Here is a 15,898-nt window from a genome sequence, read left to right as displayed (position 1 = left end):
AGCTGTATATTATCAGCTGGACCTAAGCCCGAAATTCATGGTGTCATGCCAATATTAGACATGGCCACCATGAATTTCTAGTAAAGATAAAAAAAACACAACACACAGAAAAATATTTTTATTAGAAATAAAACACAACACAATTAGTGACTCCATCTTTATTGAACTAAAGAACCCCCCCCTCCACAGTAATCTTGGGTCGAGGATCCCGCAATGTCCGATCCGGATCCAATATCTTCTGATCGGTTTGCCAGATAAAAAGCAAAGCGATCAGATGATGTGTCAGGTTCAAGGACGTGAATCACATGACACATCAGCTGATTGTATAAAAGCCATTTATACAATCAGCTGATGCATCAGTAGAAAAAAAAACTGCACACTTTAATAATAATTAATAATTTTATTCCGCTATTAATTCCACAGCGCTTTACATACATTGGCACTTTTGTGCAGACTCCCGTCCGATCGCTGCAGGAGTTGCTGGTAATCAGCTGATGCGGTCACCTGACAGCATCAACTGATAGTTTAAGTCAGCCGGGCAGTAAAAAGTCGGCCTCACCGCTGGACTTATACTGTCAGCTGATACCATCAGGTGACCGCATCAGCTGATCACTAGCAGGCCCTGGAGCGATCGGACGTGTCCCGGGAGTCTGCAGACAGGTGAGTATGATATTTTTTTTTCTACTGTTTACTTTTGATTTCGCAGCTGCTTCCACCTCCCGTCCGGACATGGTGCCGGATGGGAGGTGGAAGAAAGGGTGGCGGTACCAGGAGGATTCACTTTTCTGTGTTTACCAACACAAGGAGTCCTCTTCTTGTACACGTGACTGCACTACCCACCCCTTGTTTTTAGAGCTGCGTTTTTAGTCAAAGAAACGCAGCTATATTTGCAATTTGCATTTTTCATTGCGTTTTTGAACATCTCATTGAACTCAATGGGTGAAAAAACGCAGTGAAAAACGCAGGAATAATTGACATGCTGCGTTTTTGTGGGCACCACAAAAATGCAGCTAAATAAAAACACTGTGTGCAGACAGCAAAAATGAAAACTCATAGACTTTGCTGATGAAGCAAAGTCATGCAGTTTTCTGAACAAAAACGCACCTGATAAGACGCGCAAAAACACGGTAAAAAATGCCTAGTGCGCACATAGTTTTAGGCTGCTGCCCTCTGACTTCATCCGATGTCCGTAAAGTCCAAAGGAGGTGAGAGTGAATCTGCTGCTGATTGGCTGCAGGCCTCAGATAACATAAATAGTGGGCAATTCCTTTAATTCATATTCCATGGATGTCTAATAAAATAATTAAGACCTCACACTGACCTCTAAATTATTTCAGATTCTACATTAGACCTCTAAATAGATTCAGAGCCCAGATCTGGCACTGAGGGCCCCCATAGACATTAGATTAATGTCAGACAAACCCACCAATATCATCGGGATTGGACAACAGTCTAATGTGTATGGGGGCCTCCCAACTCTCTTCTGACAGATTGGCAGATAATGTTGGTGTAGAAAAAGATCCCACATGTCAGATTATATTCTGGCCACTAGTTCTACACCATATAATTAGTGATGAGCGAGTAGTAAAATATTTGCATTCGGATTATTCGTACCAAATACCTAGTACTATTCCACAAAAAGAAGGGAAGCCAGCACTGCTTGAGAATGGCATGCAAATAATTAAAAGTGAAAATTCACATATTATTCCAACTGTACTATAATGCAAAATGAGATTTTTAGCAAATAATTGATCAATTTTTTGAGCCATCCCTGCCACGTCACGGCAAATCTTGATAGGGGGGTCCTACTCTATATTTATTATTTACATTGTGCCATGCGGCCTCCTAAATTCATTAAAAGCATAACCATATTAAAGCAACACATATACCTGCAACATTTCAGAAACCGCTTCCATGTTTTCAAGGAAAGGAAACTGCGAATGAAGGCAATCCAGGTCCCAGCATGTGCAGCGAACGCCACACACGCCGGGACAATATCAGAACTGGCCCTTACAGAGCCAGACCAAGATCCATGAAGAAGGCGGAACAATTAAGGGCTCATGCGCACGTAACTGCAGAAAATTCTGCAGTGATTTGACAGCACATGTGCGCTTCAAATCGCTGCAGAAACACTGCATAATGGATGCAGTATTTTTGTTAAAAAAAAAAAAGCCGTTTTCATGCACTCGGGATGCTGCCCCCACCATAGAGTGGGAGCTGCATCCAGAACACAGAAATAATTGATGCTGCTTTTATGAACGCACGGATTTGGGTCAAAATTTTGGCACCCAAATCGCTGCGTTCAGAAAAAGCATCATGCGCACGTATCATGCACAATCTTCATAGATAGGGGACGCAGGAGGCATGCATTTACACTGCAGTGCAATACGCAGCGTAAATGCATGTCAGTATGCAACGTGCGCATGAGTTCTAAGAGTAAATGGAAATGAAGCCAAAAAATCTGCCATTGATGTTTGTTTGTATTTCAGATGGTGACCAGTGTTCACCTAATCCTTGTCAATATGGTGGGTCATGCAATGATGGAGTTGGAGGATACACGTGTCTCTGCAGTGCTGGTTTTGAGGGTAAAACATGTGAGATAGGTAAGTGTTGAAACTAACTAAATATTATTGTAATTTACTGTATTTTTCCATAATTTGTACACATCATCTGGAGGAGGCAGAATCTACAGCCCTTATTAGACGGGGCAAAAATCGCTCGGAACAACAGAGAGATATTCGCAATAGCTGCTAGTGATCATAAAATCGATCGATTCTCGCAAAACCAGATATTTCCACTTGCTTAAAAATTATGGCTTGTCGGCATAAAATTTCACCTTGTAATACGTCCCTACCACCTCGTTAACACATTGCACTCCTTTTTTTCACACTACACACATCTACCATTACAATACACAATTCACATAAACACCACCACCCTTATTGTAAGTGCTAAAATCATGGTCTGATCTGAAGGTGTAATACATGCTTTTATGAACGACTAGCGACTGTGATGATAATAATATGTCTGCCTTAAGTATGTGTGAATGTGGTGGGTGGTATTTCAAGGCGGAAAAATGTTAAAGAGTGGTTAAAATGGAAACTGCTTCACAAAATGCTTTTCTTTTTTTTTTTTTATTTGGAGGCATTTGTTTGTTCCTGAATAGTGATGTGTGACAGCGAGTCTGACTGCTTTCAATCAGAGATGCTGTCTGTGTGTCTATATTGCTGTAAAAATAAATAAATAGCTGCAAATAACCTGAATGACATCACCGCTAGGGCAAAGCGGACTGTAAAAGTCCAGATCCGCATGGCTGTGGGCTGAGAATACCAGCCCTGCGCTAGCTTTATGTTGGTTGGGTATCAAAATTGGGGGGACCGCACTTCATTTTATTTTTAATCATTTATTTAAATAAAAAAAAATAAAAATAAGTCACATGCGATTTCTCTTAGGCCGGAGTCACACTTGCGAGGGACTCGCGTGAGTCTCGTGTCGCATCACCCAACACAGCCACACACTCTCCTAACAGAAGCAGGTCGGCCGTTGTGTTTCTATGTACCTGCATGCTCATGTTCACAGAGAGGCAGGCCATAAGGGGTGATGTCATGCCAGACTCGCACAAGTCTGTCATCACATCACCCGGCACACCTGCACACTCTTCTGACAGGAGCAGGTCAGCTCCATGTGTTTCTATGTACCTGCATGCTCATGCTCACCAGGCCATACCAGGTGATGTCATTTTGGAACCCCAGTGTCTGGTTGCAACAGTAACATTGCCCTCCTCACAGGGGGTAACGTTATGCCTGGAAGCAAGAGGGGGGTCTCCCATGCTAGGTACACCAGCACTCAACACTTCCTACTCCAGACTAGAATCAGGAGCTCAAGAACCCGGTTTGAGGGGGAGCTTCCCTATGCATTCTGGCCAGGAGGAGGAGTTAGGAATACACAGACACACGAAATTGAAACTAAACTAGGCAGAACAAGTCAGGAGTGGAGAGCAGACTGTCGCTGAGTAGAGAGCTCAGCAATAGCTCCCTCAGGTCATTGGAGTCCAAGGCTGCATGGTACTGAAGTCCCCGCAGCAGAATCCGAAAGGCAGGAGAGTGCAGGTCTTCTGGCCACAGAGTGCCCGGGACACTGCAGCATAGTAGAGCCCGGAGCCATGATTGAAGAAGCGGTACCAGTAAAGGACTCGCGCTGCCTGCCATCCGGGTGAGAATCACTTCCTACAAAAGGAGGAGGGTCTCATAGCTTCAAGCCGCAGGGACCCACACATCACAGCGCAAGCAGGAGGGCCCCTGAATCCACCTGGTTGGGTGGATCCCCTCAATTGCTTCCAGGCAGACCGGACCGCCGTTACCTGCTGGATCAGTCTTTCGGGCCTGTATCATCTACTACCGAGTAAAAAGTAAAGGAAACTACGGTCCCTGTATTGTCCAATTATTGCCAGCGTCCTCAGTCCTGCACGCCAACATTAAGTCCCTCCATCATTCGTAAGGACTACTACTCCCAACAGCCTGGTGCCCATCTCTACCTGTGGAGAGCTATTCCAACTCTGCTGTGTCACCACTGACCCCGCATACCACAGGTGGCGTCACGACATCTCCCCTGTAAATATTCCCCCACAACCACCATCTTTAGTGAACGACACCACATGGGGCACGGAGCCAAGCCTTGCCACCACAGCATCCAAGAAACAGATCCGCGGCCCAGTAACGAGTAACCCCAGGCCCCGATGCTCCGGTGCATGAGTCAAGCATCGCATCACCCAGTGCAGCTGCACACTCTCCTAACAGGAGCGGGTCAGCCGTTGTGCTTCTATGTAACTGCACTCTCATGTTTGGAAAGCGGCAGGCTGTGCGGGTTGATGTCATGCCAGACTCGCACAAGTCTGGCATCGCATCACTCGGCACAGCTGCACACTCTCCTAATGGGAGCAGGTTGGCCACAAGTGTTTCTATGTTCCTGCACGCTCATGTTTGGAGACCGGCAGGCTATGCCGGGTGATGTGATGTGAGTCATTCGCACGTGTGACTCTGGGCTTATTTTGATAAAACCACAAGAGTAGTTGGAAACTAAGCTGACCGCAATTCCCTATCTATCGGACAACACTAAAAGTAGAAGTGGGATGTTCCTAACACACCTCGTCACTACCGGAGAAACTTGCTACACCTCATTGATAGAAATGAGGAATCCTAACTTGCCTCGCAGCAGTGCCCAAAGGAATAGCAAGCCCCCAACATGTAATGATGGTGATGTAAGAAAACACAATACACAGAAAATATAGATTAGCAAAGGTGAGGCCTAACTTACTAGATACAACAAGACAGGAAAGATTGCGGTTAGCAAAAAACCCTGCAAAAATAACAAACTCCTGATAGAGAAAAACCTAAGACTACACGGTCTCTCCCCCACTATATCAGGTACTCTTGTGCCAGACACTTTAAACAGAATTGCAAATATAATGGGAAGGAACAAAATCACAGAACAAATGGAATTCAAAAGTGAAAATAATCAAAATCAGAATAGGGAGAAACTCCCTTTCTTGCTGAAGGAACTGCCCTCTGAAAAATAGCAGAGAGCCAGATCCTCACATACAATAAAACAAACACAGAACAAAATGGAAACAAAAACACAAACACCCATAGGTGCAAAACCAGCAATTTGTCAAAGAAACCAGCAGACTTATCTGGAGGGAATTCTGGCGCAGGATAAATAGAGGAAACTGAAGGACAAACTTCAATCCATCTTCAGAGGGAGAAGGAACATTTATCACCGGCTCCAGCTAAGCAGAAACTGCTCTCCTATATGCCCCAGGCTGGTCAGCAATAGGACTTCCTAGATTCCCAATTAATACCAACACTTGTTTGAGTCACAGATCCAGACTCAGCTTCACTACCATTCCTGGCCACCAGAGGGAGCTGCAAGACAGCACCCACTCGGATCACATTCACAACAGTACCCCCCCTTGAGGAGGGGTCACCGAACCCTCACCAGAGCCACCGGGTCTGTCTGGTTCGTGCCTTCCATCATACCCACCCTATCTGTCAGCGTGAATGTCAGAAGCAAAAACCCAAGAATTGTCCTCCTGACCATAACCCTTCCACTTAACAAGGTATTGAAGCTTTCGTCTATTAAAACGGTAATCCAAAATGTTCTCTACTTCATACTCTAGATATCCTTCTACAACACAGGATCAGGAGGCGTCGCCATGGGAACTGCTGGTTCCACATGTTTCTTTAACAAAGACTTATGAAAAACATTGTGAATTTTAAAAGACTCAGGAACAGCCAAATGAAAAGAAACGGAATTAATGATCTCCAAAATCCTATAAGGCCCAATAAATCTTGGCTTAAATTTAGGAGAAGAAACTCTCAGGAATATTTTTGGAGGACAACCAAACCATGTCCCCCACTTTAAACTGGGGACCAAAAGTCCTATGCCGGTTGGCAAACCTTTGGGCATTCTCCTGGGACTGAAACAATTTGTCCACTTTCTTTACCCCAAATCTGCTGCATTCTCTCCACCACAGAATCAACACTCGGACAGGCCGAAGCCTCAACCTGCCCTGAATAAAAACTGGGCTGAAACCCAAAATTGCAAAAAAACAGAGACATCAAAGTAGCAGAGTCCCTATTATTGAGAGCAAACTCTGCCAATTGCAAAAACGAAACCCAATCATCCTGATCCGCAGATACAAAACACTTCAAATAGGTTTCCAAGGTCTGGTTTGCTCTCTCAGTCTGACCATTGGTCTGAGGATGAAACGCAGAAGAAAAAGACATCCCAATTCCTAATTTAGAACAAAATGCTCTCCAAAATCTTGACACAAACTGAACTCCTCTGTCCGACACAATATTCTCAGGAATACCATGTAAACGAACCACCTGTTGAAAAAATAAGGGCACCAACTCTGATGATTACAGCAACTTAGGCAATGGTACAAAGTGGACCATCTTAGAAAATCTATCACAAATAACCCAATTAACCATCATCCTTTGAGAGACAGGAAGATCCAAAATTAAATCCATAGCGATATGAGTCCAAGGTCATTTTGGTACAGGCAATAGCAATAACAACCCACTAGAACCTGAACAACAAGGCTTGGATCTAGAACAAACCCCACAAGATTGCACAAAACTCATGACATCCCGAGATAAAGAAGGCCACGAAAAAGACCTACTCACTAGATCCCTACTACCAAAAATCCAAGGATGACCAGCCAAGACGGAACAATGAACCTCTGACATTACTCTACTCCTCTATTGATCTGGAACATACAGTTTCCCCACAGGACATCTCTCAGGTTTGTCCCCCTGAAATCTCTCAAGTGCTAACCTCAAATCGAGTGAAATGGCAGAGAAGAGCACACCTTCATTCAAGATGGTAGATGGCTCACCAACATCAAGAGAATCAGCAAAGAAACTTCTAGAGAGGGCATCTGCTTTAATATTCTTGGTGCCCGGTAGAAAAGAGACCACAAAATCGAAACGCGTAAAAAAATAGAGCCCACCTTGCCTGCCTAGGATTCAGTCTCTTGGCAGATTCAAGGTAGGTCAGATTCTTATGATCAGTGAGCACCAGAATTTGATGTCTAGCCCCCACCAACCAATGTCTCCATTCTTCAAAAGCCCACTTCATAGCCAATAATTCCCGATTACCCACATCATGGTTACGTTCAGATGGAGAAAATGTCCGAGAGAAGAAGGCACAAGGCTTCAGGTTGGAAGTTATAGGATCCAATCTCTGACGCTTCTATCTCCACTTGAAACGGAAGAGAAACATCAGGTTTCTGCAGGACAGCAGCAGAAGTGAAGCTCTTTTTAAGCTCCTGAAAGGCCATAATGGCCTCTGGGGTCCAATTCTTAACATCAGCTCCCTTTCTGGTCAAATGCGTCAAAGGCTTAACAATAGACAACAAGAGACATTTTGATCCCTTAACATACAATGCATTGTTCTTAAGTACCTGAAACACAGTCCAAACTTGACTTGCTCAACATGAGAGTCCCAATCATCAGAAAAAAATTAAAATATCATCCAAATAGACGATCAGAAATTTACCAATTAGTTCCGGAAAATATCATTCATGAATGACTGGAAGACGGAGGGGGCATTAGTGAGCCCAAAAGGCATCACTAGGTACTTAAAATGCCTCTCAGGGGTATTAAAAGCCATCTTCCATTCATCACCCTCCTTAATTCGAATGAGATTGTATGCCCCCTTAAGATCAAGTTTAGTAAACCATTTAGCCCCCTTAACTCTGGAAAACAAATCTGATATCAGGGGCAAAGGATACTGATATTTAACATTACTTCGTCATACAGCAATCCCAGGGCCTGAAAAAGAAATCCACATCAGCAAGAATCGGATCACCAGGTGCTAAGGAAAAGGCCCAGTCCTGAGGGTCACCGCGCAAGAAGGAGATGACAATCCTAACATGCTGCACGGGACTCCCTGAAGACTTAGGTCTTAAGGCAAAAAACAATTTACAATTATTTTTAAAGTTCAGGAATTTAGACCTATCCCCCGAAAAAAATTCAGGAACGGGAATTTTAGGTTCTACCACAGGAGTCTGTCTAAATAAGCCGATATACCCTGAACCTCAAAAGCAAGATGCTCAACACAATCAGTCAACTGGTTAATATCCATGCCAGCAAAAGATCTTCCACGGAATCCAAAGAATAAGAGGAAAAATATACGGAATAAAAAAAAAAATTCCTTCTTTTGAGTACCTTTTTTCTTTTTTTGTGTGGCCGGTGATACTGTTATGAACTGGTAACCGTGGATGATCACAAAAAATCCCGTCAATCAGGAAAAAAACAAAAACCACAAGAGTAGTTGGAAACTAAGCTGACCACAATCCCCTATCTATCGGACAACACTAGAAGTAACAGTGGGATGTTCCTAACAAACCTAGACACCTTGTCACTGCTGGAGAAACTTGCTACACTCCAAAGATAGAAATGAGGAATCCTAATTTGCCTCGGAGGACTCCTCAAAGGAATAGCAAGCCCCCAACATGTAACGATGATGATGTAAGAAAACACAATTCACAGATAGAAAATATAGATTAGTAAAGGTGAGGCCCGACTTACTACATACAACAGGACAGGAAAGATAACTGATTGCGGCCAGCAAAAAATACCAAACTCCTGATAGAGAAAAAACCTAAGACTACACGGTCTTTCCCCCACTATATCAGGTACTCTTGTGCCAGACACTTCAAATAAAACGGCAGATATATTAATTGAAAAACTACAGCGCTAACTGGATGAATGGGAAAAGGGAGTAAATGGGTAGACCTAAATGTAGGTATACAAATATGGAGACACAGCAAGGAATTAGTAAAATGTAAACTGATTTATTGTATAATAATTTAAGATAAAGCACAAAGTTTAAAATTATAGATAAAAACAAAACAAAAAACCTCTGCGTGGAGGTATTGTTGAGAGGGTCCTGGTGAGAAACTTAGGGACAGAAAGGGAGACTTGGGACCTGTTAGGAATACGAAATGACAGGAATGAATACAGGTAAACTGATAATAGGAATATTAAGGATCTGGGTTAAATACTAATTACCTGGTGATTATGAACACATTGAGGATGAAAATGTAGAATTTGTGAAAATGACAAGAGGAGGAGAGAACTTTTGGTGTTTCACCTTTATGTAGGAACCTGTAAACCAAAGTAAGTAGATTAGTCTGTATTGACAGTAAGTTCCACAGTGTGTGCGCTTCCTAAAAGGGGGGGAGGGGAGAGGGGGAAACCTACCAGTAGTGGTCTTTTGAGTGCCTGTGTATTTTTTTTTGGAGGCCTGATAGATTAGCGATATTTAGGAAAATGTCCTAAAAATATTAGTAAATTGAAATTAGTATTAATAGATCAACCACAGGAATACGAATATTACTGGTGGTGATAAGAAAAATACCTGATGAGATGAAGCGTGTCTACAGGATATAGTATGTAGTGCTGGTTTCAGCAACTGGATAGGATAAAGATTGGAGTATCACCTGGTAAAAATGGTATAAGATGTTAAAAGAGTATGAATGAAAATTATATAATCACATGAAATAACCATAAGAAAATAAGGGACAGTATAAAAATTGATATTAGTAACGTATAATAAGTGTAAATACCTGCTAGGTTGTTTGTTTAGTGAATATAAAGAGATAAATAGAGAGGATGTTCATATGATTGCTGAAACTGGATAATTTAGCTGGTGCCACCTATTGAAGATAGACAATACAGGTCAGAGTTGAAAATGGTTAATAAAACCTAGACTAGTGCTGTAAATAAAACTAGGTCATGGATTCAAAGTAACCTGTCAATAAAACTAGGTAGTGATTTCAAAATTACCTGTCCGTGAGCACTGAGTTCAGCTGTAGAAAAATTCAGGCTAAATGGTGAGGATGTAGGAGCTCTGGGGTTAACCTGCAACTGACAGCATTATGGTTAAATATATGTTAGAATTGAGGGTCAATAGTTAATATACCTAGAAGATTGCTGTAAATTGAACCAGGTGATGATTCAAAAAATTACCCGTCAATGAGCACTGAGTTCAGCTGTTGAAAATTCAGGCTGCCTGATGAGGATGTAGAAGCTCAAGGGTTAACCTGCAACCTGACTGGTGGTTGCATTAGTAATAGTAAACAGATGGTGATTGTAGTTAGAGATAGTGAGGTCAGATAGCTGGTTGTAGAGTCAGCTGTGTAGTGAAAAAATGTCACAGTCAGGCTGTCAGCAGGGGACTTGCTAGGGGCAGTAATTGTCTTATCTAGCTGGCTGGGATGTCCATGGAAGCTGGTTCCTCAGGAGTGCCGCTGGGAGCTGCGTGGAGCGTGGCATAACAGGCTGCCAGGCGGAAGTGGGTGGGAGGTCCCGGCCAGAAACGTTCCCGTTCATCTACCGCGAGCTCAGGGATGGGTGATTTCACTGTGTATAGTGGGAGGTTTAGCAAGCGTGCACAGATACAAGGGTACTAAATCCGACGCATTTCAAAGGATTGCAATCCTTCTTCCAGTTCACTAAAATCACCAGAAAAATGTCCACAACAACGAGACAGAAGTAATCACACTTTTAAAAATAGTGCAAAACATTTAGTCGCTACTGTTGTTTCTTTTGCCACATTCTTTTTCATTTTTATGGTGTTCTCTGAAGGGTTTAAATAGTGTGACAGCTTTATAGATTAGGTCATTCCGGAGATTGCGATAACAAATATGTGTACTTTTTTCTTTATTTATTTTTTTACATAAATATATGCATATATTGGTATCATATTTTTTTAATTTCTTATTTTTTGTTCTTTGTTTTGTGATTTTTTTATTTTTATATTTTTACAATTTTTTTAACTTTTTTTAAACTTTTACTTCGTCGCTCTATGGAATGTTAACTTTTATTGCTCTGATCACTCGTATAATCCAGTGCAATGCACCAGCATTACAATAGATTATACATGGCAGTTTTACACTGATAGAAGCCTCTCAGATCATGCTTCTGGCATAGTCTAAGGCAGGCTTTGCACGTTGTGACATCGCAAGCCTATGCTGCGAAGTCGCACGCGATAGTCCCCACCCCCGTCGCAGGTACAATATCTTGTGAAAGCTTTTCGCTACGCCGGCTTCACATGCACTCACCTGCCCTGCGACCGTCGCTCTGGCCGGCGACCCACCTCCTTATTAAGGGGGCGGGTCGTGCAGCGTCACTGCGACGGCAGACGGCCAATAGGAGTAGAGGGGCGGAGATGAGCAGGATTTAAACATCCCGCCCACCTCCTTCCTTCCGCATATCCTACGGAAGCCGCGGTGATGCCGGTAGAAGATGTTCCTCGCTCCTGCGACTTCACACACAGTGATGTGTGCTGCCGCAGGAGCGAGGAACAACATCGGACCGTCGCATCAGCGTAATTATGGATTACGCCGACGCTGCACCGATGATACGATTACGACGCTTTTGCGCTCGTTAATCGTATCATCTAGGCTTTACACACTACGATGTCGCATGCGATGCCGGATGTGTGTCACTTTCAATTTGACCCCACCGACATTGCACCTGCGATGTCATAGTGTGCAAAGCCCCCCTAAGAGGCTTGCCATAGCCCAGGTTGCTAGGGCAACAATCGTGCCCCTGTGATCACATCCTGAGGTCCTGATCGCATGGAAGAGGAGCGCACTCCCTGTCTGTCAGCCTTCAAAATGCTGCAATCGTTTTGACCCTTTCGGGGATTAAACAGCCAGGGGTGACATGGGGACCGCTCTTGGCTGTCAAAGCCGGCCTGGGCTTGGCTGTCACACAAACCGAGCTCTTGGCGGCAATCACGGCCACATAGCTACTGTGACTTGTACAATTGTCAGGACTTACAAATACGTTTTTGGTCGGAAACCCCTTCCCAAGCAGGATGTATGGGTACGTCCAAGGTCATAAAAGGGTTAAGACCATGTGCACATGCAGAGTATTTGGTGAGATTTGTACTTCAGTATTTGCAGCCAAAACCAGAAGTGGATAAAAAATATAGAACTTGTCCTTTTGCTTCTATGATTGTTTTCCTCTGATTGTTCCACTCCTGGTTTTGGTTTACAAAAACTGAGATACAAAACTCACCAAAGACTCAATGTGTATGAGGTTTTTTTGAAACGTTTTCGCCCACACTGTGTTTTGGAACCTTTTGATCTAACATTGTTAAGTTTGAGGTGAATTCCAAGACAAATATAGCTCAAAGGAAGTGACATATTGCTTCTGTGTTCCTGCTGGCATTTTTCAAAATCCCATTTGAAAAAAACACTCCCAACTAGTCATATGAAGTACAAAGTGGATTTTACATTTAAAGGGAATGTGTCAGCAGGTTTTTTAATGTAAGCTGAAGCCAGCATGCTGAAAGGTTTAACACAGAAAGTTAAGGCATGCCTGTTTTGTCACAGTTCGATCTTTGTTTATTTGCAATGTTTGTTTAACCCCTTAACGACCAATGATGTACATAGTACATTATGAGCGGGTGTCAGTTCTCACACCAAGTCGTCCTATCTACGTCATGGCTTTGAACTGTCACTGCATGTAAACACCGAGTGACAGTTCGTGCCAACAGCTGTCACTGACAACTGACCATCACAGGAAGAGGTGCGGGGACCCATTTCGGCGGTCACCGCACTTAGATTGCTGTCATCTGTTTTTTAGTATGTGATAGTAGCCAAACTTAAAAATCAATATATATCTGGTATTGTTGCAATCTCACTGACCTGGAGAATAAAGCTGTCTCATCACTTATGCCACATTGTGAACGGCGTAAAAAAAATAAATGAACCTGTTGATTTGTTCATTCTGCCTTCCAAAGATCACAGTACCGCTCTGCTCACATTTATCCTGCTCTTTACACTGAGCGATGAAACCGGGGTTTACGTCTAAATCTCTGAAATACATGATTTAGACGGAATTCTTGGAGGAACCTTCCCTATAATGAGGTTGATAGAATCACCTTAGGCCATGTTGCATTTTTTCTTGCGTTTTTATTGCGTTTTAAACTGCTCTGTGTCATTGACAAAATACATGCGTTTTGCTTCCCCAGCAAAGTCTTTGATAAATCAGAAATTCCATGCGTACGTTGCTTTTTTTTAGGCAGCGTTTTGTTTGACAAATATTTGTCAAAATCGTTGCCTAAAAGAAGCAGCATGTCACTTCTTCATTGTGTTTTGTTAACATTTTCCACACATTGAAATTAATGAAGTGTGTCAAAATGCAACGTTTGCACTGCGTTTTGGTTGCATTTTGGATTCGTTGTTGTCAACAAAAACACAGGTCACCAACTTTTCTTCATTCTCTCTCTCTCTCTGTCTCTCTCCGCTTCATACTCACCGATCACTGGCACAGCTGTTACACTGCTCCCATGGCCTCTCCTGCTTCTGAAAGTGCCGGCCACTCATTAGGCTCATATTTACTGCTTTCCCCGCTCACCGGCGCCTATGATTGGTTGCTGTCAGATGCGCCCCCACAATGAGTGACAGCTGTCTGACTGCAACCAATGATAGCCACCGGTGGGCGAGTCTATATCGTACAGTAAAATAAATAAATAATTTAAAAGAAAGGGCATGCAGTCCCCCTCAATTTTGATACCCAGCCAAGATAAAGCCTCACAACTGGGGGCTGGTATTCTCAGGCTTTGGAGACTCACGTTATTGGGAGCCCCCCCAGTCTAAAAATATCAGCCAGCAGCCGCCCAGAATTACCGTATCCATTAGATGCGACAGTCCCGGGACTTTACCCAGCTCATCCCGATTGCCCTGGTGCAGTGGCAATCAGGGTAATAAGGAGTTATTGGCACGCCATAGTTGCCACTAAGTCCTAGATTAGTCATGGCAGATGTCTATGAGACACCCTTTCTTCACTAATCTGTAAGTGAATGTAAATAAACATGAACACCCAAAAATCCTTTATTTGAAATAAAAGACAAAAAAGCACCCTCTTTCACCACTTTATTAAAACCTCCTCCAGGTCTGGCGTAATCCACACAAGGTCCCACGATGCTTGCAGTACTGCTACATCTGACACTCACAGCAAGCGGCCATAGAGCATGACTACTCGTTGTGAGCTCCACACAGCAACTGAAGTGAGTCACAATATCAGCGGTGACATTATTCAGGTTTGCCGCTGCCACAGCTGGAGTCCTCCATCTGTGACAAAAAGTCACCCAAGTGACTGAAGTGAGCCGTGCGATCTGTGGTGCCTTCACTCTTGTGTTTTCCGGTCACAGCTGGAGTCCTTCACTCATGACCGCAAATCAGGAAAGGAATACAGAAGGGTTTACCGGTTTGTGCCTCCGAACTATCTGGGATCAGCTGGCGCCCATCACAGCAGGACTCAGCACCCCAAGGGCAGCATTTGTCTAGATGTGCTAACCTGGAACTCTGAACTCTGAGTAAAGACCTTGTGACTGCATCCCTGTGTTGTCCGGTTATTCACCTGCGCCTCTGGCCCTGCACCCCGCCATTACTACTCCCAACAGCCCTGGGGCCAAGCTCTACCTGTGGAGAGCTATTCCAACTCTGCTGCATCACCACCGACCCCAGGGGAACTAAACAGCAGCGGCAGCACCTATCTTGCCACATACCACAGGTGGTGTCACGACATCTCCCCAGGTGGCGTCACAACCATCAGCCATTTAACGACCTCGCCGGAGTCATGGAGCTGGGCCCTGTCGCTGTGACATTTTCCCAGACAGAAACAGAGAACCGCGTTCCGGTAACGAGTAACCCCCAGGATTCGGTACGGGTATGTCACTGGTCAGATTTCAAAAATGAGGTTTGGTCATTATCATTAACATAGAAAGTGGCTCGGTCATTAAAGGGTAAAGCAGCAGGACCCTTATCATTACAGGACTAAAAACTCATGTGCACAGAAGCTTGACATTCCCCCTGCTCTGATTGACACCTCACTGTCAATGTATAGTCTCTAAAGAGAGCCTGGTGTGGACGGGACAGCTTCCTGGGCCCAATTGCATGGTTGCATGGTAAAAATTCAGATTGTGAAAGAATGGCTGCAGCCACTAAGCTAAGTGACACATTGTTGGATTCAGAATCTCTTTGCCTACATCATGCTGCTCTCAGATCACGTAGCAAAAACCTGCTGACAGATTCCCTGTAATTGATTAGAATGAGTATTTAAAGTGTATTTTAAACATTTTTCAGGAGGATTTTTGAGATACACATGAGATATTTATATGCAAACCATGAATATCATGAGATTTGCTGAAACTCTGCTGATTCCTGTGATGGTCATACACATAAGATTAAACACAGATTTTACTAAAACAAGCTGCATCTTTTAATGGTCTGCAGAATAGGTTGTGTATACCTAGAAGTGGTACTAAAGTGTTAATATTTCTTGCACATATGCATACACATTTTATGGTATAA

General features: G+C 43.5%; 1 protein-coding gene across 1 annotated transcript in view; it reads left to right on the top strand.

The window, feature by feature from the left end:
- The window catches only part of LOC142290366 (coagulation factor X-like), a 35,102-nt gene that overhangs the window by 12,565 nt on the left and 6,639 nt on the right, over positions 1-15,898 (top strand). Inside the window, exon 4 of the mRNA XM_075334333.1 lies at positions 2,490-2,603. Coding sequence (XP_075190448.1) covers positions 2,490-2,603 — 114 coding nt within the window. The remainder of the gene's footprint in view (positions 1-2,489; positions 2,604-15,898) is intronic.

The sequence above is a fragment of the Anomaloglossus baeobatrachus genome, chromosome 2 (assembly GCF_048569485.1).
Source record: "Anomaloglossus baeobatrachus isolate aAnoBae1 chromosome 2, aAnoBae1.hap1, whole genome shotgun sequence".
Lineage (NCBI taxonomy): Eukaryota > Metazoa > Chordata > Amphibia > Anura > Aromobatidae > Anomaloglossus > Anomaloglossus baeobatrachus.
This window is presented reverse-complemented; position numbering and strand designations above follow the sequence as displayed.